The sequence below is a fragment of the Scleropages formosus genome, chromosome 15, assembly GCF_900964775.1.
Source record: "Scleropages formosus chromosome 15, fSclFor1.1, whole genome shotgun sequence".
In the NCBI taxonomy this organism is placed as follows: domain Eukaryota; kingdom Metazoa; phylum Chordata; class Actinopteri; order Osteoglossiformes; family Osteoglossidae; genus Scleropages; species Scleropages formosus.
The window spans coordinates 10,298,906-10,324,403 of record NC_041820.1 but is presented as its reverse complement, the minus strand read 5'-3'; the positions used below and the strand labels follow the sequence as shown (position 1 = coordinate 10,324,403).

Sequence of the window (25,498 nt, the reverse complement as noted above, 5' to 3'; positions counted from 1 at the left end):
TGCAGGTGCATCACCTCCAACTGCTCCCTTGCGGACGCCTCACCTTGAGGGTCTTGTTGTACTCATCCACCTCGGACAGCTTTGCCGACGTCTCCTTTTCCAAGGTGTCCAGCTGCTCCTTCAGCTTCCGGCACGTAAGATCTTTTTCTTTCACGCCATTTTTCAAAGTATTCAACGTAGAGTCTGTTCATTGGAGGGATGGAAATGGAACAATATAGTCAGTAAATGTTGAACAATGTATGAAGGGGATACAATATCTGTGAGAATATGTTGTATATCAAGTTACTGTACATAGGTTACTGGGTCCACCATTGTCAAGACTGAAGTCAATGACAGTGGCAATAAACAATTATAATTAATATTACTCTCTTCATTGAGAAATAACACACTACTAAAAAACCAAGAGCTTTCCATTTAATTTTATTCATTTAGCAGATTCTTTTTACCAAAGCAAGGTACTGCACAACTCAGAGTAAAAAATAATAAATAAATAAATAAATAAATAAATAAAGAAAAAGTGTATTTCACAGCTAGAGAACAGCTTAGCCTTACTAGGCAAGTTGCTGAAGCCCAAATCATTCAGCTTCTCTTTTAGCCTCTGATGCTCTGGAACTAGCTGAGAGAGTTTCTTCTGATAGTCCTAAATTTGGGGGGGAAAACACACTTTGAATGACAACAAAATCACTTTTCAACAACAGAAATTATGAACAGGGAGGGAGGTATGATGTGCCCCTGGGTTCAATCACATTTAAAATTCACAAATCACAATATAAATTCCCCACATACTAAATCTACCCCATATACACACTTTTTAAACTAGTCAATACTGTATCAGTGCCAGTTGTATGGGCATTTATTGTGCCTGAGGAGGTAACGAGAACACACCTCAAACTGCTTTTGCAGTGTGTCAATCTCCAGAATGTGGTACTCCCGCTTTTGGTTGACCAGGTCCAGTTCCACCTTCTGAATCTTCTTCTTGCTCGCGGCTTCCCGCAGACGGTCTGAGATTTGCTTGTGTTTGTTGCCCTGTGACAGTAAGTCCAGGAGGAAGCATGACGACTAATTCTCCAGTGTCTGACATTCTTTAATCCTGACATATATAGACATATCCTTCGGAGAAGGACATCTTATAATTATTTAGTCATTATACATTTATGTTACTTCATTTAGCTGACGCTTTTCTCCAAAGCGACTTACACTGTTAAGATGCTTACAATTACTGCATTTATCTATTTATACAGCTGGGTAATTTTTACTGATGCAATTTCATGGTAAGTACCTTGCTACAGGATATTACAGCTGGAGGTGAGATTCAAACCTGTGACCTGTGCGTCCAAAGGCACCAGATCTAACCACTACGCTACCAGCTACACACTAAAAATTATACTACATTAGTTATAATTTGTATATTTGCTCATTTTGTATCTTATAATATTTAAAAAAAAAATAAATAAATTGGTGGGAGGTTATCAGGATTTGTCTATCCTATGTCTTATGCACCTACTCGAACGATGAACCTCGGTGCAGCGAATGGTAGGGAACAAACTAGGTTTGCTTGAGACTTTCACGTCTGCAGGTATGTCAACTTCTCTTAATGTAATGCGTAAATTGTACTTTCGCTTAGATGTACGTCGCTTTGGACAAAAGCGTGTGCTAAATGAATAAACGTAAAGGTATATAATATACCACTTGTCCCATACGGGGTCGTGGGGAGCCGGAGCCTAACCCGGCAACTCAGGGCGTAAGGCCGGAGGGGGAGGGGGACACACCCAGGACGGGACGCCAGTCCGTCGCAAGGCACCCCAAGCGGGACTCGAACCCCAGACCCACCAGAGAGCAGGACCCGGTCCAACCCATCGCACCACCGCGCCCTCTTTTCGAAATATACAATTTAATATAATTTATACAATTTAATAAATCTATATAATAAAATTAATCTTAATTATATACAAATAAGAATTATTATGACAAAATACCAGTTCTCGCAAAAAAAGAATCAGTAGAATCAGATCCTGACCACAGCTTCTAGCTCCATCTCCAAGCTCTTCTTCTTGGCCTTCAACTGTACAATGTCCTCTTGCTCCTGGTTCCTGCGTGTCAACAGCTCCTGCCGTCTCCTCTGCTCCCACTCCTGTCTCCTCTGGCGCTCTAGTTCCTGTTTGGCGAGCTGTTAATGTTAACAGCAGGAAAAAGAAAATTTATTCATCAAAATAGCCAAATGGCTCTCCACCAGTGTCAAGAGATGGGCATATGTGTATTAACTAATGCCTATGTATTTTGGATTAAAACTATATACACATAACAGCAGAGGGGTGCAGTGGGTAGCATTAGTGCATAAAGTGTCTGGACTGTGGATTTGAACATGGGTTTGAATCTGGTTCAAGCTGTGCCGGGTTTGCGTGGTTTCTCTGGGTGCTCCAGTTTTCGGAGGTAATTTTGTATTTTCTTATGGTAGGAACTCAAAAAAGACATTAACCACTCGGAAAATATCCCAGATTTTCTAAATTACAGTCCAAAGACAAAACTGCATTGCAGTCCAGAAACACACATTTCAGGTACCCTGGTGACTCTAAATCACCTGCAGTCTACGTGACTGCCCTGTGATAGACTAGCACCTTTACCCATAATGAATGAATGAATGCATGAATGAATGAAATTCTGTACAAACAAGGAAATTAATAATTTATTAGGTTCTACATTCACATTGGTCACAGATTCATCATGTATTTTTTACTGACATCGCTGGTGTGTCTGTTACAACTAAATTAAATTCTACAGCAGGGTGAGCATGAAGGCTGTCTTGAACGCAAGAATGAACTCAGAACTTTGTAGCATGCATGTAAGCAACCGTCATCTGGTCCTGTTTACACATTATAGGGCTTCCTGAGCTTGGCTACACACCTCCAAGACTGTACTTTCAGGGATCATTTCTATCGTCATTGACTTGAGAAAGGAGCTTCAAAGATGATCGGTCATGCTAACCATGAGGAAGACAAGTGGTATCTTTTTCTGAGCTTTAAGTTGGCAGTAAACACTGACATTTGTCAGGTTCTTCACTGTTGTTGATGGCTGTTTCAGTTACCATTATTCAAAACTGACTGAAAGGGACATATCCTGAGTGGTTAATGTCTTTTTTTGAGGTTCTAACATTAGAAAATACTAAAATATTTCATTTTCAGGTTACATATTTTCTTTGCGATAGAAGCAGATATAGTTTTAGTTCACTTATTTTACATGTGAGCCAATTAATCTTTTCCCCATTTTTAGTAGTGGTACTGATGTAATGTTTTGTACACAATAATGGCAAACGAATGGAGATTACTTGATTTAGGTTTTTCCATACTCTTTATTGTGGGTTTTTAAAAGATGTCTATACAAGTTTTAACATTCTCCTAAACACGAGAATTTAGAAGTTAAGCTCATAACATTTGTCTGTTCAAAGTAAGTCAAATTCTGTGACAGGCCAAGTTTAAAGTCTGTGCTGTACAGAAAAAAAGATCCTAGCATTGGCAGCACACAGGACTCGTGAACAACCACCATCAGGCCCCATTTCCACATTATAGGGCCTCCTGAGCTCCGCTAGTAACTGCTAAGACAGCACTTTCAGCAATCAATTCTATAGTTGTTGACTAGAGACATGATTTTCAAAAGGGATCAGCAATGTTAATCACAAAAAAGAGGAATACGTTTATCAAATTGTTTATTATTATTGATTGTCTACCTCCTCGACTGAGAGTCTGGGAATGATGATTGACTCACATCTGTTTTTCTCTCAGCACATCGAAGCCACAACCTGGACCTGCAGATACATCCTGCATAACATCCACAGGATCCGTCCTTACCTGACAACTTACATTGCCCAACTACTTGTTCAGGCCATGGTGACATCCCATCTGGACTACTGCAACTCTCTCTTGTCTGGCCTTCCTGCTACTGCCATCAAACCTCTACAGCTGATACAGAATGCTGTTGCCCGAGTTGCGTTTGACTTGCCAAAGCGTTTGCATGTCTCTCCTCTACTCGTTTCTCTGCACTGGCTTCCCATAGCTGCCTGGATCAAATTTAAGACCCTGGTTATGGCCTACAAATGCATCAACAGAACTGCTCCCAGCTATCTACAAGACTTGATCATGTGCTACACCCTAACCAGACCTCTACGCTCTTCCACATCCGCCCACTTCGTGGTCCCACGCATGAAAGGAAAAACATGGAGGTTCTCGGTTCCAGCTCCGTTGTGGTGGAATGACCTCCCCCTTTCGCTCAGAACTGCTGAATCTCTGTCCACATTTAAAAAGGGTCTTAAAACTCATCTCTTCCGGACTCATTTCACCTATGATCTCTTAAGTTCATGTAAGTTATAAATGTTCATGATCTTGCTCAGATCAATCCTTTACAAAGCCACTCCTGCAATGTAAACTAAATGTTCATATGCGCCTCAAAAAAAAACACTACTTGGAAGGTGATTAGAAATTGGCAATATTCTAGTAAAGTTTTATGCAGCTATTTGTGTGATGAATGTCGGTGCATATTGTGAAGGAAACTAACTGTACTTGAGAGTCACATCTGCAGCCATGTCTCTTTCTTCTAAGGTAATGCATACACTGTATTTTCTATGAAATGTACATCACTTTGGTGCAAAGCATCTGCTAAATGAATAAGAGAGGAACTGAAAAGGATGGTTATATTATGACTGGTCAGTGTCTTTCACTGGGTTTAATGAACGGGAACACAAATTTATCTAATAATCTCAGATTATCATCTTTCTTTGCATTAAACAAATATGAATATGTAAAGCAAGGACAGAGCGATCAGCATAAAGTATGTGGCTCACTGATTTTATATTAAGTCTAAGAGTTTACTGTCTGAATACACCTCTTCAAGCAGGAAATTACAATATATTAGTACACAACAACTTATTTATGGTTCTGTATATACAGTACTTTATTCAGAACCTGGCAAGAACCGCCACTAGAGGATATGCTTTTTTTCTCAGATGCAGACAGAGCAGTTATGTCTTTACAGGATTTTGAATGTCGGAGTAGCTAAATATACACACAGTGACTGTTTTGCCCACCATACAATAATCTCTAATCCCCCAAACTGTGTCTGAACTTCATCTTATAAGCACTCGGAAGATCACTAGCTCAGTCTCTAAAATGGAAGACTATGAGGCGACAAGCAGAGAAAACTGTGGAAGCCCCCCCCACCCCCACTCCACACACACACACACACACACACACACACACACACACACACACACACCTCTTTGCGCTCCAGCTCCCTCTGCCGCTCCTCCTCCTTCTGCCTCTCGATGTCACGCTGGCGCTCTAGCCGGCGCTCCTGCTCCAGCTGCCTCCTCCGTTCCAGCTCTCGTGCCTCCTGCTCACGCCGCTCCTGCTCCTCGCGGGCCTTCTGTGCCAAGCGCTCCTCCTCCCGCCGCTGCTGCTCCTGCAGGGCCTGCCGCCGCTTCTCCAGCTCCGCGTTGCCTCGGTCAAAATTCTCCTTGCGCCTGTCCTCAAAAGTTACTTCACCAATAAAGAAAAGTGGCTCAATACCCAGTCCTTGGAAATGTCCATTTGTTAACGCTACCTGAGATATGTAACTACTAGACACCTAAGACAGGATGATCTTTGTGTAACTATGAAGCCTGTGAATATGGGACTGTAAATAAATGTCCAAGTGAAATGTTCTCCAAATCAATAATTTTGCATTGATTAAGCTATATTAAAAAAAAAAAAAAAAAAATTTAAAAAACCACTGATGTCAGAAACAGTCTATGCTAGAAAATAATGCTTTTATTACATCAGAATATTATGTTTCGGAACAACTCCACACCCCTCATAAAGAAGACTGACCAAACACAATGGCTTGTAATACCTCCTGTAAGCATGACACTTTTTTTTGCTTTTGTACTGCAGAGCTTTGATTGTGTAATGCATCTGAAGTGTAAAATTACCATTGTTCTTTGCTTTCTGTGGTGGCTTAGTCTCAACGTCCTCAGAGGTTCCTACATAGACGGAAGGGATTGTGCCGTTTGTCAGGTCGCCCAAACTCCCACTCCTAAACAAAGCATAAAAATAAAAGAGTTTTTAAAAAAAAGTGTGGTGATACTGAACCATGTTGTCATTTTGGTCCACAACATACATGCAAGAAACCCGACCACAGGTCTGCGAAAAACTGACAACGGATAATTTGACAACACAATCAATCGTTCTTGGCTCATTCAGGTAATTAAAAATATTTCTATTTTCACACAGGTCTTTCAGCCTTAAATTTATTTTTATTAACCGAACCATTACCAAATTTTTACACGTACTTTCAAATCACTGTGTTTGATAAAATTAGTTTGCACATACGGGACAACAAGGAAAGGCTTACGGAAAGGTTCAGAAGACCCAAAAGTGTTCTGCATGGCCTCTAAAGATTAGCAATGTTGGGCTACCTGAAGGAAGGAGGTACAAGTTCCATAGGCAGGCTCAGGGGAAGTGGTTGTCCCGTTTTGGCCATATCTACCAGATGCATAGCCAGGATAAACTCCTCTGCCTTCAGCTTCCCATCCTTATCCACATCTGCCAGGTTCCTGGGAAAAGGGTATAGCATCATGTAGGATTCTGTGACGAACAGCAAGGCCACAAATAAGGCAGAGGCTTAAAATTAACATAGAAAGAACTATGGAATTAGAGCCTTCAGTGATTAGGTGATTGCTGATTCATGCATGTTCTCACAGCTATATTCACAGGATACTGGTGAAATTAATTCATCTTTAAATTTTAAGCCTTCGGAATGAGAGATTAATTACGTTTTCAAACCACACATGCAAAAATATAGGATGACATCTTGCCTAAAAAATTACCAAAAAATTTTTTAAAATATTTTTCATATTTTTTTAAACTACCAGTATACTTACCAAATGTTGGCTAGCTGAGTCTGTGTTAGCTGTGATGCTGTAAGTACATTCCTGACTTGAGGACCTAGAAACCACATTCAAAATTTACCAACACTATCAAAAAATTTGGACTGAACTGATTAGTACAGAACTGATTAGAAGTGTAACCACCAGAGAGATAGCCAGTCATCTGTTTGTCAAGGCTGTTGAACTGCTGTCGATATTTGAGCCGAGATGAGTGTGGCACCGCCCAGTCTGAGAAGCCCCCTTTGGGAGAGCTGCTCGCCGGGGAATTGGAGGACGAAGAATTTGAGCTGCAGATGAAAGGAGGCCAATTTTAAACAAGATGAAAATCCATTTCTAACTTCATGCCTGCTGCTTAAATATGCAATATCTGCAGAGGCCTAAATGCAGGGACACCGTGAAAATATGTTGTGGAGAATACCTGCTTGACCCAATATCCAGCAGAGACTGTGCCTTGGTCGCGTCTGTGTTGTTGAATCCCAGAGGAGACGGAGAGAAGGAGTTGTGGACAGCTGAACGAACAAACAACACAGTTTAGACATCCATGGTGGAGGAGAAAGCTGTACAAATATCTCCTTTACACTCAAGATCTGCACAGGCTGACAAGTTGAAAGGCAATAAAGCAAACATGCACATGTGACTATGTGGTCCCATGCACACTTTATCAAAGGTGTTTGCCTGTGCTTGTAAATAAAGGTAATGTGAACTAAATTTAACAGCAGAGCTACACATGCTCAGTGCCAACTTACATGGTGCAAGAGCAGCAGGGGAAGGCTGGAGAATACCATTGGGCAGAGCTGGCGCGCTGAGCGAGGGCAATAGATTCAGAGGAACAGTGCCAGACATCAGCGGAGGCATCACACTCATAGGAGCCATAGGGGTCATCGAGGTGGCCAGTGGCACAGAAGACATCATGGGTACAGTGGGCATCATTGATGGATTGGGCATGGATCCCACTATGCCTAAACAGGTCATTTAGATATATTTAATTACATTTCAGAGCAAGGAGCACACAAACTAGAGAGGTTTATAGATATTTGCATTTATGTAAAGACAAAGAAAAATGATAAGTGGAACACTTTGATATCTCTTCCAGTTCTAACCTGAAGTAAAATACTGAAGAAAAAGCAAAGTGGTCATACTTTTTTTAAAGTTTCCATATACATGTCTGATAAACATTGAGCCACTTACATAACTAGGAAATTATCCTTCACAAATAGGTAACTAAAGAGTATTCATTAATGAGTCAAACTATTAGTCTTTTCCTCCTTCCAGGAAAATACAGGAATTAAATTGCAGTTAACACTAAGCTGGACATAGCTCCATTCATTCTGCTCAGAAGGAGCATTCCATCCACATGTCACGTTAAGTGGACCAAACTCCACATATGAGCTGTCCAGTTTCCCCACTTCAGCTGCTCAAAATATGGTTTTTTGCAAAAATTTCTAAAACACCTCATAAAATGGGTAAAGAACTAACATTGCTACATTGCTAACCAGTCACTGACAATCCGTGCACATTTCAGATAAGACAAAAATGTTTACCTTTCCTATTTTTATACTGACACCGAGGTGATGAAAACACCACTTGAGAATTATGACTTTGATCAACGCTGCTTCATGCTGTCCTTTTTGCCATTTAAGCTATCTGAACAAATAATATAACAAAGTCTCCCCAACTCTCACTCTGCACTGTTGCTGCAGTAGTCTTGAGTAAGACACCCTGAATTACTCCAGCAAAAATAACCAGTTCTTAAAGTCCCTTGGAAGAGACATGTTAACCACGCAACAAACTAATAATGTATAAATAGCGTAAACTCAGCAAAGGTGGTTCTGACTGAATGGTTCCTTCTATCCTGCACCCTTGACTATCAGAAGATGCAGTGGTGTACCAAAGCCTGACGAGACTGGAACTGGTAATGGTGCAGGCGGCTGCTTCATGATGATGGGCAACGAGGTGGGCAGGTTCTGGCCCTGCAGCTTCAGCTTGATGAGCTTCATGGCGATGGAAAACTCCAGGCGGTCCATCTTCCCATCCTTAGTTAGGTCTGCAAGGGTCCTGCCCCCCAAAATTCAAATTGATTACTGGAGCTCTGAAGTTTCATATTCTCAGGTTACAGGATTAACACAAATTCTGGAATTTGGCACACGTTTGACCATCACTAAAAATTTATTACATTTGAATCTTTCTTAGCTGCTGTAATTTCTTTTTGTTTGCTAATTCGACAGTATAATAACTGATGAATATTAGCAGTTGGATCAATAGGAATGTAAGAAATGTGTAAGCTTCAACAGGACAATTTTGTGAAGGTCAGGCACCTATAAACCCAAAATACCTTGCTCATCTCTTTCAGATGGCTTTAAAAAGTGAACACTGAAATTTTATTCCTCATCTCAGTTTACTGCAAAATGAAGACAGCAAAATTAAATACCTCAGCACTCCAATGTAAGTCACAGGTTTGCTGAGACAGTTACCACCTGAGTTCATACCTGACAGGAGTTTTTGCTGTCTCAAAATCACAGAGTGCTTCATTGGTAAGAAAATGATGACTAAGATGTTCAATCATTGGTCCAATGGTAATGTTAAAATGCCAAAGGACCCAATCCAGACAGACCATCACATCACCATGGTTAGAACAGATGATAAACAGCTGGGAAGCGGTAAGACTGCTCACCATATTTCTGTCAGCACCGAAGCTGGGAGACCAGACAGCTGGAAGAACTTGCGTGCCAGGTCTCCTGTATGAAAGAGAGATGAAGAATTAAAAACTCAGGACCTTTCAAAGCACCTGGAACTGAGAGCTGACGGCTTCCAATTCCTCTATGCTTATCCCTGTCTATACGTGACAACTCTCTATGCGCATCCGAACTTCCTGGCTGTTTTCAACAAATCAAAACTGATCCGTCACAGGTCGATGGCCCTGGCTATTTGCATTTAGTTTTAAGTCTCCAGGGGATCCAGACATCTAATTCAAGCTGATGTTTACAAAACACAGACAGAACTGGAATGGAAGTAAAAGTATACTTTTATAGAGCGCCATGTTGCCAAAGGGTTCTCAAAATGCTTTAAATTGTGAATAGCAATCACTTCCAAGCGCATCAATCACATCAGTTTGACAAATAAGGCCTTCTGGGTCCTTCTGAGGCTTGAGGTGTGCCATCACATGGAAAGCAAGTAACTCACACGGAGCACAGGAAACCCAAGGCTTTGCACTGCTCCCCCACAGCTCTGAGAAATGCCCTTCATCAGCACGGCTGCTCATGTTGTCATGGTGAGGGTGCCACTGTCCCAACCTCCCCCCACCAACCACCTCCAAAGTTGGGCAGCTCTCGGAATTCCATGACACAGCAGAATTCAATATTAACTTTGCTCAAAAACACAAAAAGACCCAGCAGTAGTTAGGGCATCCCTCTTAACAGAAGTAAAAAGGCTTTGACAGTATGAGAGCAGCAGCAGGAGCGAGTCAAAAAATGAATAACACCATTGCAGTGTCCAGGTCCAGAACAGAAAGCTGGCTGAAACAGGACAGAATCTGGATATAAGCGCAAAGCGAGAGCAAAAGGCAGACACTGGGAAGAGGACAAAGGCAGCACATTTGAGAGAGGCTGAATAAGAATATAAAATTAGTAAAAGGGGACATAGAGACTGTGAGAAAGAACTGGCTACAAAGAAAGTCATGCAATCCAGAGGGTCACAGGAGGACGTTGCAGCAGCGTCTGAAAGTAAAAAGAAAATCATCACAAGAGTCTGGATCTAGTGGGGTAACTGAAGAGGTGGCAGTCATTCAACGAACCTCCGCACAAGTCACCTTGAACCAAAGAATACCAAACATGTAAGTGTAGCCTAGGTGTTGCATTCTTCAACAAACCTAAAGTCATATGTAATTATACCACTGGAAATTATCAATCATCTGTGCTCATTGCCCCCAAGCAACACTGGGAGCATTCTTTTCGATGCATCAGCATGGCATCCATCTGGCACACAGATGGGACTCTGCTGTTACAAATTGTATGATTTTGGCTAGCACTTCAATATGTTACAATGACTGTCCACTAGAAGCCCTCTCTTGCCTAATGAGAGATAAACAGAGACCATGCAAACACATGCAAACCTTCAAAAGGGCCTGAGCATTAAACCCAAATCAAAGTGGAAAAAAAACAAGTTTGAAGACATACCCTGATCTGTGCTCTCTTAAATGATCTGGAATCAGGCCAAGGCTGCAGATTCCAAACTGAGGGGGCTCTACCATGTCTGAGAAAATCATGTTCTCACTGCCACCCAATCCCTCCATTGACTCCAACACGAGTATTAAACCTACCAGCAGTGACTACATGTCTGATATGCTTTTACACCTATTCTAATACTTTACTTAACAATAATTTTAAGAAAAATAATAATCATTAAATGTACTCAAAGCAATTCAAGTGTTATTTGACACTCATCTGTCCTCACTCTTCTTGACCTTCTATTTGAAACTTCTGACATCTAATTGACCCCGCATGAAGTAGATGTAAAGTGCTAGAATTGCTGAGCTCTTACCCTTAAAAAAACTAACTTGGGTCTCCTAACTTTCCATTTGCTCCACAAAAATTCTTGAGAGACGTAGCTCACAAATTGGTCCAGGGACCTAGTCTATTCTCGCTTTACATTTGTTCCTTAGGTACACTCATATCCTCAACTGATTTCTCCTATTATGTCCAAAACATCATTGCATTTTTCTCCTTCTCGCTTGGGTTTAAGACCAAATACTCAGCTGTTTTTATACTCATCTATACACAAATGAATTACTATCACTTTAAACGCAACATCTCAGAACCTGACCTAATGGACCTTCTACTTCACCTGCCACAGATCTTCCACTAAAAACTGTTCTCAGAAGCATCACCCTCTCACCCTTACCTACTGTGAAAAACCTTTGTGTGACTGGATGACAATCTCCGATGCACTCATCACATCTCTTCACTGACCTAGTCCTGTCATGACTTTCTCTACAGCATCTGCAAATTCTGCCCCATCTACACAAAGTAAGCTACTTGAATTCTTGTTCAAAAGAGAAGAGAAGAGAATGAAAGAAGAGAGAAGTGATCCTTTCTAGTGTGCCTGGGGAAAAGAGGTACAGAGAGGAAGCTGTCAGAGGCAGGACAGAGGTTACATGGAGGACAGCAGAGAGAGATGAAAGCCTGGATGGAGTGTGCATGACCTACGTAGGGAACTGTAAGTGAAGGTGTTAGTCTTAAGCTGGACATTGGTAGTAATAGGGAGCCAGCAAAGAGACCAGAGCAGAGGACTGATATGTGTATAGCTGGGAGAATTCTGAAGGAGCTGGAGAAGACAGCACACTGCTGCAGTGATCCAACCAGAGCTGGGACCAGAACATAAGTGGCAAAATCAGCCAAAAAGCCACAGATTTTCAATATGGCTGGCACTTCTGCTTTAATGAATTTCTGTAATAATAAACAATGATAAAACACAATGAAATATCAACGGCCGGTGTTGGAGTGGAGAAAATGTGAAATGAAAAATTAAGCAGTGCACATGGTGTAACATGCTATGCTTGCTCCGCTTAACAGTAATAATAGGAAAAACATGAACACCAACACACACACACACACACACATTTTCAGAACCGCTTGTCCCATACGGGGTCACGGGGAACCGGAGCCTACCCGGCAACACAGGGCGTAAGGCCGGAGGGGGAAGGGGACACACCCAGGACGGGACGCCAGTCCGCCGCAAGGCACCCCAAGCGGGACTTGAACCCCAGACCCACCGAAGAGCAGGACTGCGGTCCAACCCACTGCGCCACCGCACCCCCTGCCTGAACACCAACAATAATGTAAAAAGAAAGTGTAGTTGGAACACATGCCATGTGAACGTAGCATACCTGGCACATAACCAAGAGTTGGAGAGAGGCTGTCAAACTGTTTGTCATGCTTGCTTCGCTCTTCTGAAGTGATGGTCCAAATACTTTGAGCACCTGGATGAGATGGAACAGAAGGTGGTACACAGAAAGGAGGAGGTAAGGGGGAGTGAAGAACTTTGTATATATTTTGGTTTTTATTAAAAGCAAAAACTCATCACCTTCGTGAAACACGACTTTCCTTAAAAGTAAAATGTTCTTTCTCCTTAGTCAGCGCTTACAGGAAATACCAGTACAGCATGATGATATCATATCCTGCTTTTCGCCCTTAATGCTAACACCAGAGTAAATCATACACAAGCTTCAAAAGCTATTCAGGATTGTCCTGCATTTTATCTTGAACACAGAAAGGTTTTGTGCTACATTAAGACAGGAACAGTTACGATGAGATATATGAAATTCAATTAAACAATTACATAAAATTGTTTCTGGACGGTATGTTTATAGATTTAAAATGTAGATTGATATATTTTAATGAAGGGAATGCACAAAATCAACAAAATACAATTCACTACTAAAATTAAAAGCAGCCAGTGACATTGGCACTTAAGATAGGTACATAATCCAAAAATTAAGATGACTTTAAAAAAGGAATAATTCAGAGTGTCCTAGAAAATAAAAATCTTAAAGCAATTACAGGATGAGTGTGGAAGCCAGGAGAGAAATCCCAGTCTGGGGGGGGGGGGATTAGAGACATTAAAAAGGAAAACTTTGATTCTCATTCAAATGCCATTGCTTATGATCCTGGATTTTTTAAAGATCAGTGGCTTTGAGCGCCTTCAATATACTCGACATAGTGTGAGCAACCTGACTTCGCTTGACCTTGTACACCCCTGGTTCACATGATATATTCATTTAATAAGGTTGTATTACAAACAGTATCTTGTTCAAGCAGAACTTCGAACTGCTTGCTGATAACGCGGCCAGAGCGCCGGCACACTTACCCGTCGCACAACGTTAGAGAGATCGTTAATGAAACTTGCATATTCATAAAATCCAGGCCTAGACATACCTCAGAGATTAATTAGAAAGTGGTCACTTAATTTCCCTTGTTCAAACGTTAGCACAGCAGCTGTAGCAAGAGCTGCAAAGAAGTCGATTCTGCATTCAAAGAGGGTAGGCTGCATTTGCATTCCTTCGGAGCGCTCTGTATACGACCGAGCAGAAGCGCAAGACTTACAAAATGTTAACCCAGACACAATACTGCAATTCACATAAAAAAAAAAAAAAAACCACCACTGCATCAGTGGAGAGAGAAGGAAGTAAAACAAACTCAAATTTAAGATGGCACTGCATTGATAAACACTACAGTACTGCAGAGGAAATGCACCAAAAATCTTCAATTACTGAAAGAGCCAGCAAAACTAAAAATAATACATTAAATTTTACATGCTGTGAGGGACATCTCTGAAAACAAAAGGAGTGCTCTCTAGATATAACTGAAGCGCTTCTAAACGGCAACATCGGCAACTACGTACAGTTCACGCAAAAGAAAACACACTAGCACACACACCAGCACACACTGACACCTGTTTGGTGACATCCAGGGTAACTCTCTCCGGAGAAAAGTTGGCAGTTTACAGTCATTTATTTTTAGCTCCTAGAGCAGTTTTTAAGGCGAAAAAAAGAGGACAGTATGATTAATTGAACACAGGAGAGGATAATTTGATAATTTATAAGGTTTTATATGATTTTTCTGACACGACTGCAATAATTTGCACGTACCTTTAACTAGAATGACCATCCGTGACATCCGGGGGTGAAAAAAACATTGCTTCCGAGTGGTTCGGTTCAACCAAGTTTGTTAAAAGACAAAATTATTCATATTAGAAACATTCCCCAAAAATAATGACTGAACCTCTAGCGCTGATGTTAAGATTCCCAAGTATGCTCAGAGGCAACCACAGTCATACACTGCCACTGGATACCATCAATATTTACCCTCTTTCTTTTTTCTGTAAGGCTATTCGATGTATTATTTTTCTCTTGCTTCAGCCAACGTGTTTGACCGAAATGATTTATAATTTATCAATCTACAGAGCACTTCAGGCAAATTAATTTGCTCAAGATTAGTACAGCACGGCCCCCACATCTCAAATCATCACAGCAGACTTCAGGTTACGAGTCCGTGACTGCAAGAACTGTACTACACTGCCTGGGGTAATCATTACTTCAAAACTGAAACCCGAGGTTTTAAAAAACAAGCATGTTTTTAACATGCTTTAGATTTTTGAGCACCCACCATCCCTGCTGCTTGAGAGCTCTACATACACACGCACGCATGCACGCACACACACACACATCCATCTCCAGCAGTCTGGCTGGCACAAAGGAATGTCCAACAAATCCAACCTTGCAGCGCTGTCAAAACTATTGCCAGCACCATTACAAGACAAAAAGCACAACACTCGTCAGGGAACAATAGGTTTCAAAATTCACTGCTTTTCTAATACCATGTGGGGGGGATTAAAAAAAAAAAAAACAGATGTTCAGGAAGAAAACTGTTGCCTTGTCCTCTGTTAAAGACACACATGGAAATATGTCATTAGACTGGCAGGAGTCCACGTAAATCAGTCCGATCGGTCCACTTCAGTGGTGGCATCAGGCTTACTGAGCGCCACTGTTGGTGCTTGGACCCTGGGGAGCACGAGCGCTAAGAAGAGAGAGTGTGTGAGAGGACAAGCGGGGCAGGCTGCAGTGAGGAACCCTGCCGAGTGCTTCTGTACGTAACGCATGGGCTCGGCTCCTGTGGCAACATCCTCGCCTTTCTTCTCTCCCCTGCTCCGTTTATGAGTAAACGGCAGCGTTCCGGAAAACACCAGCACAAGCCCTTGTCCTCCTCTCTCTGTCTGTCTCGCAGGCGCGTGCATGTGCACACACACGCACACACATGCACATACAGGCAGGCACTAAAACAGCTTTCTTACCATTCATGGCTGCAGGTGGGATGGAGTGAACAGGGGTCCCGGTGCTCTGCTCAGCCGGCTAGCTTGCAGTCATCTGCAATACACGCAAACGGAGAGAGAAACATCCTCCCATTAATAATGCAAGGAGGGCAGAGCGCAGCGTACTCCAGCTCTGCAAGGGGGGTATAGTGGGAGAGAGAGAGAGAGAGAGAGAGAGAGAGAGAGAGAGAGAGAGAGAGAGAGAGAGAGAGAGAGAGAGAGAGAGAAGTGAAATGAGGGGAAACCAGACGGCCCTTCAGCCTCAAGACCTGCACATGGATTTCCAACTGGCAAATGAAAAAAGAAAAAAAACACACAGATAAGGGGCTATTGTTATATAAACCTCCAGTGTGTAGAAATCTGGAAAAGGGGTTGGTGAAAATCCACCAAAAAAAGCCAGGGATTTCATGAGGTTTATCTTTTCTTGAAAAGCCAAAATTCATAGGAATGATTACAATAACCATAAGAAACTAATTTCCACAGCTATAATGTATAATTCATTCTTTGTATCTTGCTGTAATAAGCAACAATATACAACATTTAAACTCAATAGCAATTGTTGGGTTCAAGCTTCAGCTGCTATTGGAAGCAATGAAACTTGCCTTCAACCACCTTCACCAAACACCAAAAGGAATAAAACCAAACGCAGCGAACAACGAGACGTATTTCAGTGAATTCTACTGTCGATCTGCTTCCGGAAGGAACGCAAATCCTGCATTTTCACAGACCAACTGCATAGCTGGGCGCATCATCTCCTCATTATGCACAACCATGGATAGCAGCGCTGGCACTCCATAAATGATCTGTAAAAAGGAAGCATAACTGTAGCAGGATCAGTTTAACACTGCAAAATATGTGATACAAGAGAGTGAGTGTGTGTGTCTGTCTTAACTGTATGAATAATCATTGTCTGCCTACAAACGGCTCTTCAGGTCACCATTGCTGGGTAGAGAAGGTATCAGAAACACTGCAAAAAAAAAATTAAATATCTGTCATCTGCAGTAGAACTACGAGGTTCTGCCAGGTCACTCCCAAAAGAAACAAAAAGCTGTTCAATTTGTTTTCTTATACACCTAGAGTGACAGGGAGACAAAGGAAGATTTAGGAACGTATTGAAGTAATTCACCTCAACTGTCAGTGAAAATTAACACTTGTCTGTGACTGTACAAAGGCTGCTGGTTATAATTTTAAAACCGGTGAACATCAGAAGGGCTGTCATTTTATTGCCGTTTCCAACAGTTTGTTCTGTGAAGAAATAAACTCCCAGGGGCAACAGTATGGAGCAGCTAAGGCAGAAAAAAAGTGGGTAGGCAACTGGCTGCACTGAACTTCTAACCCATATGGTCTTTACAGACATCGTTTTTACGTACAAGTGTATAAGTGTGTGAGTGAGAGAGAGAGTGTGTTCCGATAATGTATGGATGAGTGAACCATTGTAAGTAGTGTATCTAGCAGTGTAAGTCACCTTGTTGAATGAAGTGTGTGGGTTGATAACACTACATAGAGTTCATTGGAAGTCACTTTGGAGAAAAGCATCTGCTAAATAAATAAATGTAAATGTACATCGTATTACAGGGTTGCTGGTATCACAATGGTTAGCTTTACTGCCTTTGGATCCAAAGGTTACAGGTTTTATTCTCTCTTCCAGCTGTAGTACCCTTGAGCAAGGTACTTACCCTAAATTGCTCCACTAAAATTATCCAGCTGTATAAATGAGTAAATAATTACAAGTAGCTTAGCGCTGTTAAGTCACTTTGGAGAAAAAGCGTCAGCTAAATGAATAAATGTATGAATGACATATGTAATGTATATTCCGACGGCAACACCATCCATGCTATAGACAGAACACGAAGGACTTATAATTTTTCACTGTTCTGATTACTCTAGCAGTGGCGCAGCAGGTTTGGCCGGGTGCTGCTCTCTGGCAGGTCTGGAGTTCGAGTCCTGCTTGGTGTGCCTTGGGATGAACTGCCGTCCCGTCCTGGGTGTGTCCCCTCCTCCGCCAGCCTTACTCCCTGTGTTGTCGGGTTAGGTTGCAGTTCGCCGCAACCTCGCTCGGGAAAAGCGGTTTCAGTCAATGTGTGTGTCTGATTGCTCTAAATCTACTTGTTATTTCCTCTGAGAAATGATGACAGCATGCTTTTCCCCTACTTTCTAATTTGCATATGATTTCCAAGTCATTTTAAATGAGTAAGATCTATCACCGCCTGTGTTCAAATGTAATGACCGGAGTAAGTGCAGCCCCAAGATCACAAGATAACCAAACCTCAAGTGATATTTGCATGCTTTCTGCATTACTGGATCGTGCATCTCTTATATGCATGCAATGCATAATTTAATTTCACATAGAGAACCGCTACTGTTTCAACTTCAACATCAGAACTCCAAAACACATACAACAATATACACTTCACGTGGGGAAAAAAATTACAACAAAGTTTCAGAGATGTGTGTGTTTTCTTTCGAAGGTATGGTCTTCTGCACCTGAAGCACAGAGGAAAAACAGCATGACTGCAGCCTCATGCCAAATTTACTTCCCCGTTGAATTTTTAACGGGGAAACAAGGGCCAGACTCACAAGAGCAATATGAAAACCTGGATGCTCACCTTAAAATACATCTTGCCAGATAAAGGCACAGCAGAAAAAGATCGTCAGACCAGTGGGAACTTTACGACAGAAGTTAAAAATGGAAGTCTGGCCAGCCAAGCTTTATTTAGACCAGAAAGGTCACTTAAGAACCTATGCTTTTCTAGGATTACAACTTAAAATCACCTCTGTTTAACATTGCAGGAGGAAACCCAGGGTGCCCAAAACAAACATTTGTGAGGAGAATATGTAAAGTCCTGGAAGACAGGGCTGGGTGCAAATTCGAAACTATAGCTATGGAGTTCAAAATGACATGTTGAACTTCATACAATTACATGTACGGGATTTGGGTAACCATCCATCCCAGTCATGCTTTAGGATAGTGCATGGAGAGCTCCCACACATCTCGAGGAACACTGATCATTACAAACACAGCCGCTCAGGGAGCGAAAACAAACGGTAAGGTTGCTTGCGTGGCTAAGCTGAGATGGGACACAACACATCCTGTTCCATGTGCACCAGGAGCTCTGTGTGCATCATGCCTATGTGGATGTGTTTAACGCGCTCAGGGAACAATTTTAATAATAAAAAGTACATTTTACAGAAAAACACTGAATACAAACTACCTTCTTACTTGGCATTATCTTAGAGGAAAATTATTAACAGTTATATCTCCAAATTAGTACAAACCCTCAGGAGCTCAGCAAGTCCTTAACATTATTGTTTTAACTTTATCTGTTAGCTTTTAACTTAGTTGCATGCCTAGTCCACATAAAATAAACTTAGTCAACTGAAGACATGAAAAATTAAATATAGGTACAGGTATACTGTAGGTATACAGGTTTAATGTCACATTAACTGTCCTCTGCAAAATCCAGTCTAATTTCATGTCCTGTACAATAATTTTATATGAAATATGACTCATTAGGATCAGAAATAAAAGTCAACACTGCAACCTTTTCCTTTAGATACTACTAGCACAACAAAACTGTTGGTATACAGGATCCAGTATAAAGAAAAAACAACAACTATCACATGTCCCAAGACTATTAATTTATAATATTAAACAAAAGTAATGTTATAAGCAATTAGAACCAGCCTACATATTATCTCTGTAAAAACATATGTTCCATGATAAATTGTGAGAAACAAACAGAGCTTTTGATGTCATTTTTGAGAAATATACAAGAGTTCTGGTGTAACCAATGGAAGTTTGGTTGGCATGGGTGGCACGGTGGCACAGCGAGTAGCGCTGCTGTCTCACAGCGCCTGGGCAGTGTGAGAGGATGTGGGTTCGATCGCCGCTCAGTCTGTGGGGAGTTTGCATGTTCTCTCTGTGTCTGCACGGGCTTCCTCCAGGTGCTCCGGTTTCCTCCCACAGTCCAAAGACTGTTCAGGTTCCCCATAATGTGCGAGTGACAGAGAGAGTGTGTTTCACTGATGTATGGATGAGTGAACCATTGTAAGTAGTGTATCTAGCAGTGTAAGTGACCTTGGTGAATAAGGTGTGTGGGCTAGTAACACTACATAGTATATGTTGTAAGTCACTTTTGAGAAAAGCGTCTGCTAAATACATAAATGCAAGTTTACCGCTTATGGGTACTGAAGCTTGTCATAAAGAAAGCCTTGGATACTGAGGAAAAGAATGGAGACCAGTGCTATAATCCCAAAATGAAACAGGAAGTTCCAAGGGCAGACCCCATGCATCCGGGTTACTATCAATTCCCCATATCTCACCAGCATCAGGCACAAAAAAAATCCCTTGAAATTATCTCTTGTACCATCTCCTTTGAGCAACAACTTTTCACAAAGAATGGAAAAAAAAAAAAAAAAAAAAAAAAAAGTTTCATCCACAACAAAAAATAAATCCATTAAATATGATAGGCAATTGTACTTGAAAGCAAGTGAGAAAATATAAAAACGCTTTGCCAGCAAGAGTTTAAAAACACCCCAAGCAGCCAAGTTATGTTCCCCATGAAATCCTTCATCATAAACCTCACAATTGCTTAACAGCTAAATGTGCCATTCAGCTTTAAGCCCTACTCTCAGCTCTCACCACTGTAAACACTGCAACAGAGGACAAGAAAAAAAAAGAAACTTACAGCACAGTAAGGAAATGACATGATGTCTTTTCCTCAAAATAGAGGAAGTGGCGTTTTTAATGTCAAACAGCCGCTGACAGCACTGGGGCGTATCCACTGGGATGTGGACATAGAAACACTTGTTGAAAAGAGCACAAACTGATATACTGTATATTTAAAAGTTAAACATATTTTGCATCCTTCTCAGAATTAAAGTTCCATATTCAAATATTATTCAGCTTGTTTTTGAATAAGGTAAACAACTTTGCACTTAAGCCCAATGTACCCATGAACTGGCTCTAGAACTCCTTGAAAGCTACTGGATGAATTCTTTTTGAAAATGCATGAACAAAGGGATGAAATTAAATATTTTAAAGAAAATCTGGGGCATGTCTGGAGTCTTAAGGAGTGAAAAGAGGCTCCACACTGCAGATTGTGAGGTCAAGATAACAGGTTTTGCAAGTATTTTTTTTTTTTTTAATGGTAAGCACAAGCTATCTGGAGCTTAAATTAAATATAGGCCAAAACCATCTCCTGTGATTTGTAATCATAACTGCTTCTAAGCAAAAACAAATAAACAAAATACATCTTATGTTAACTTATGAGAACATACTGTATTGGGACTACTAGGTCTAAACAAGAAACTTTGTTAAATTAAATACATATGAAAGAAATAATAAAAATTAATGACAATTCTCCTGCCACTTCAATCTATTTTTGTATAACCTTCACCAGCTATTAACATTTTTTGACATCCCCCACCGGGCTTGTAAGAAAAAAAAGAAAAAAAAAGACTCCACACAGACCAGGCCACAAAGAGCCCAGGAACATCAGGTAAAAGACATGTAAGTATTAGCACATGATCTTGTGAAAATAGAAGGACATGATATCTAGCGATAAAGGTTATAACCCAGTATCAAAGAGCCAGAGAGCTCTGACACAGCTTTCTTTGACATTCAAAGTAATTTTCTGTCACAGGAACAATAGCAAATCCCTGCAAATAGACCTCAAGACAAAAAACACACACTGAAGTCATCGGCACTATGGAAATACACATACAGTATTTTTTGACACAGCAAGTCTCCTATGAAAGGAGGGTAAAACGAGCTATTTTTAGACAATGGAACCCTGAAAAAAGAAAGCTGACTTCAGCAGATTAACTGAAACAGTCCACAGCTAAGAGGTGTGAGGGAATAAAGATTCTTTTAATTGTCACTGCACTTCACGCAATAATTAGAATTATACTGTTGCAATGCCTTAATTACTGAAGAAGAATCCATGGTGAAATAGAGCATAAAAATGTTAATGCCACCAAACTAACGAAGGGAGGAATTGTGAGGAAAAAAACCTCCACGTATACATGGCCTGCCAGTAACTAGATTTTACACCCCTCCCATAGGCCAAACAGTAGGACAATTGACACAGAAGCCTTGCCGTGTGAAGAGCACTTGGATCTTTGGAAAATAAACTGACAATGCTTGATGCAAAATGTATATCAATTACCACTCATAAAGTTTCCTGCTACCTGTCATATCTAGGTTTTCACAAAGCACAACAATGCAAAATTCCACTGGCGCCATACATGAAGGTTGAGCCTCCTACTCCATCATCCTGAAATACGTCCATCTATGGCAAAAAAAGGACACTGACTCAGATACTGGGCAACTGAGAAACTTCTTCATAATGTAAGGTCTCAATGTTATGCCTGTGATGCAACAGTTTTGCAGCTATATTTCATATATACACAGTATTTCACATTCTCACAAACCGTCATATTGTTTCCTCTTACATTGTTACTCATTAACAGTAACGGAACACATTCTTCAATGGAAGCTGGGTTTCCCCAAAAAAGGAAGCTGCTTGCTTTGGGATCTTAAAAACACAAATAAATAAATAAATAAATAAATAAGAGGTGGAATTCTAAATCAGTTTCTTCACAGTGTGTATTGTGTGCACACTTTCCTGTTTAGTTTAGCTCAACTTCCCCTAGAGGCTTTGGGCTTTCATACTTAAGCGCGATTGTCTACCTGCTCTCAATTTTAAAACAATCCAACGAGAAATTAAGGGGCTGGGTGGGGGTAGGGAACGGAGCTTTTTGTGTAGAATGTGCCCCCAGCTATCACGAGTGTGAAGGATTCCAGAGATCGAATAGACACATTCGGGAAAGAAACATTTTAAAAGAATACAAAGAATGCACCTAACCCACATTCCAGATGGCTGCAACTTCGAAGAAGAGAAAAATACATAACTGGCTCTCATGCTACAAATAAATACTTATAGAGCAAAATGAATTAGCTTCGCATTTCTACTGATGTTAAGTCACAGGTACGCTGAACGAACAATAGTTTCATACCAAAATGTTAACCTGGTCTACAAGACTATCCTCCATGCTGAGAAACAGTGTCTGTAAGCTGTCTAACTTGTCTTTCATGTTTACCTATGCTGACTCAGTGGATTTTTGGCATACTATTGAACCTAAACAAGAAAGAAAATGTTTGATAGTGGGAGGGGAAAAAGGTAGGTAAAAGCTGGGTCCTCATTTCATTTGATAACTTTTAGCTTTCAGCTCTCCATAGAGAAAGGGTTTCAAGAATGTCGGGAAGTGATCTCAACAAAAACAAAATTCCATTACTAATGTAACTAAGAAAGTGGCACGCAGTCTGCATTAGTACTTGACTTTATATTTTTCCTTATCATATTGAATATATGAAGCAACTTTATCAGGGGAAAAAAAAAAATCATAATAACCAGCTTGAAGATGGTGTTTGATTCAAGGTCCATGTTAGCCTCCTTACCAAACGTTAAAGGAAAAAACTAATCCGGTGGCCATTAACGCATTATTTTCCAGTGAGAATAGTTACTGGATGTTACTGGCAGCTCTTCAGACACTTTTCTCCCCAATTTAACTGGTTCTCGAAGGATATCCATGACACAAATAAGTATTGAAGCTGAGTCAAGCCAAGAAGTCAGTGTGTAAACGGTACCGCATGAAACCAGAGGCCCAGGTGCCATAGTGGTTAGGGCTCTGGCCTTGAAATACTGCTCCAGCTGTGATACCCCTGAGCAAGAAACTTTACCTGAATTGAAAAAGTAAAAATTTACCCAGCTGTATAAATGGATAAATCACTGCAAGTAGCTTCGTATACAAATCAAATTTCTAAGCTGATTCTGCTAAAGATCCCGCTTTAAAAAATGTCTATTTTCCCCATGTAAGGCCACTGTGGACAGACCAATGAATAAAATTACATTAAATCACAGAATTATCACTCATGTCACTCGGGAAATTTGTTATTTCCTCATCTGTATCTTGAAAAATCCTGCTATAGTGACCTGCACGATGGGTTGCACCCAAGGGGTTTGGCAGTCCAGATTCGTAATGTTCTCGCAGAAGTGCGTGCTTGAAAACAGATGCATAATATCTGCAGGCGGAATTAGGAGGAACCATCAAATCATTTCATTAAGTTAACAAATGAGGCTGATCTTCAGCAGAGCTCATCCCAAATCTTGAGCAGTGAAAGCAACTTCAAGGCGACAAATCCTCGCATTGCACATTGGAAAAAGAAAAACAAAAGAGACAATTTCTACAAATTCACAAAAAAAAAAAAAAAAAAAAAAAAAACAAACAATCAAGGCGAGAGAAATGTTGAGCTCAACGCCGAGGTCAACTCAGTGGCCCCAGAACTGAACATCATCAAGTGATCAACATGACCTTCAGCTGCAAGTGGAAAGGAAGCCATTCCTTATTTCATTCCCTGCTGCTTTCTTCTCACTTCCACTTCAGTCAAGTTCCACAGCCTCATGCAAACCTTCTGTGAACCTCGACCCCACACAAGGAAGACTCCTTTCGCATTTATTTACCATAATTTCCTGTACCAGAGCACCAAAGTAAAAGCACACAGCGGTATAGTGACGCACGCCATTGAATATACTTAACATAGACTGTAAATTCTTTAATATCGATTTATAAATACATAGATAGAAGTATATACACATTAATTAAATAAATAAAGAAGATTTACATATCACAATTCCTTCAATCCTTGTCAGACTCAGAGAGACATAAGTTAGTGGTAACGTTTTAAGACTGATAGTAGTGAGTAGATGACTAAGTGGACTGTATTACACCCACACGAGAGCGCAGTTTGAGTTTCAGGAATTTTCTCTAAACGTAAAACAACTTGAGCCTGGCTCGCGGACCTTCGAGACCCCGTCCGTCGCTTTTTGCATTATTTAACCGCTCCGTCCTCGAAATGAAACAAACAGCGTGTTTACACGTCACGTGGAGAGCGTGTCCTTGGAGCTTCAAAGTTTCTACTCAGTTTACTACGTCGTTTCTGCAAAACTCTCACATTTGGACTCTGTCGCTGTAGCCTAGTTACTAAACATAGCACATGAAGTCAGACTTCCAAGTAGCTTTTTCACTAGTTTTAATAACGTAGTTTTAACTCCTAAATGAGGACGTAAGTAACTCGTTTTCATACACACACAGAGACTCTGTCACAGAGATTTCGGTGCGCTGTCACTCACTGCGTTTATACTCACTTTTTGAGATGAACAAACTGCTGGTGGTGCTGAGTCCCAAATTAGTTAATCCCAACTGAGACTGTAGCTCATAGACATGATGATGGTTCGTTCAGGGAAGTGAGTCCTTCCAAACGAAACGGTCTCCAGATGGCTGCAGCAGGCAGGGGGAGTGTGTGCTCTGCTCCTGCTGGACCTGCTGGTTGTGATGGACACTGCAGTAATGTGCGCGAAGGCAGGAACATGGCTGACAGTCAGTTACTTCTGGACAGAGGAGCACGGTTATTGTTCAGTCACGGAGTTGGGAGGAGGGTAAACACTCACTGTACGCCGCCCCACCGCCACCGCGCGCGCGCGCACGCGTGTGTGTGTATCGTGTGGTGCGTGCGCGCGCGCATGGCATGCAGCATACACATTGATTGACTGTTGCATAATGCATTTTTATTAAACAGTTCCAATCTATATTTGCTATTTTATACACGTACGTATTTAATTTGTATTTTCGTAAGATAGGCATAGGGAATTTGTCCGATTT

General features: G+C 41.1%; 1 protein-coding gene and 1 non-coding gene across 3 annotated transcripts in view; one reads left to right on the top strand and one right to left on the bottom strand.

The window, feature by feature from the left end:
* itsn2b (intersectin 2b) overlaps window positions 1–25,274 on the bottom strand; it is a 42,735-nt gene extending 17,461 nt beyond the window's left edge. For both annotated transcript variants that reach the window (XM_018732882.2, XM_018732892.2), the window contains exons 1-16: window positions 24,985–25,274; window positions 15,758–15,830; window positions 12,795–12,887; window positions 9,585–9,648; window positions 8,802–8,968; window positions 7,660–7,872; window positions 7,332–7,422; window positions 7,058–7,200; window positions 6,908–6,971; window positions 6,443–6,580; window positions 5,957–6,060; window positions 5,263–5,525; window positions 2,018–2,167; window positions 886–1,026; window positions 553–640; window positions 44–183 (exon numbers count right to left, since the gene is read on the bottom strand). In XM_018732882.2, coding sequence (XP_018588398.2) covers window positions 44–183; window positions 553–640; window positions 886–1,026; window positions 2,018–2,167; window positions 5,263–5,525; window positions 5,957–6,060; window positions 6,443–6,580; window positions 6,908–6,971; window positions 7,058–7,200; window positions 7,332–7,422; window positions 7,660–7,872; window positions 8,802–8,968; window positions 9,585–9,648; window positions 12,795–12,887; window positions 15,758–15,764 — 1,866 coding nt within the window. In that variant the 5' untranslated portion in view covers window positions 15,765–15,830; window positions 24,985–25,274. The remainder of the gene's footprint in view (window positions 1–43; window positions 184–552; window positions 641–885; window positions 1,027–2,017; window positions 2,168–5,262; window positions 5,526–5,956; window positions 6,061–6,442; window positions 6,581–6,907; window positions 6,972–7,057; window positions 7,201–7,331; window positions 7,423–7,659; window positions 7,873–8,801; window positions 8,969–9,584; window positions 9,649–12,794; window positions 12,888–15,757; window positions 15,831–24,984) is intronic.
* On the top strand, window positions 2,906–3,123 carry LOC114912342 (small nucleolar RNA U3). The gene has a single exon (XR_003798218.1). It is a non-coding gene; the product is annotated as a small nucleolar RNA U3 (small nucleolar RNA).
* Window positions 25,275–25,498: the final 224 nt, after the last annotated feature.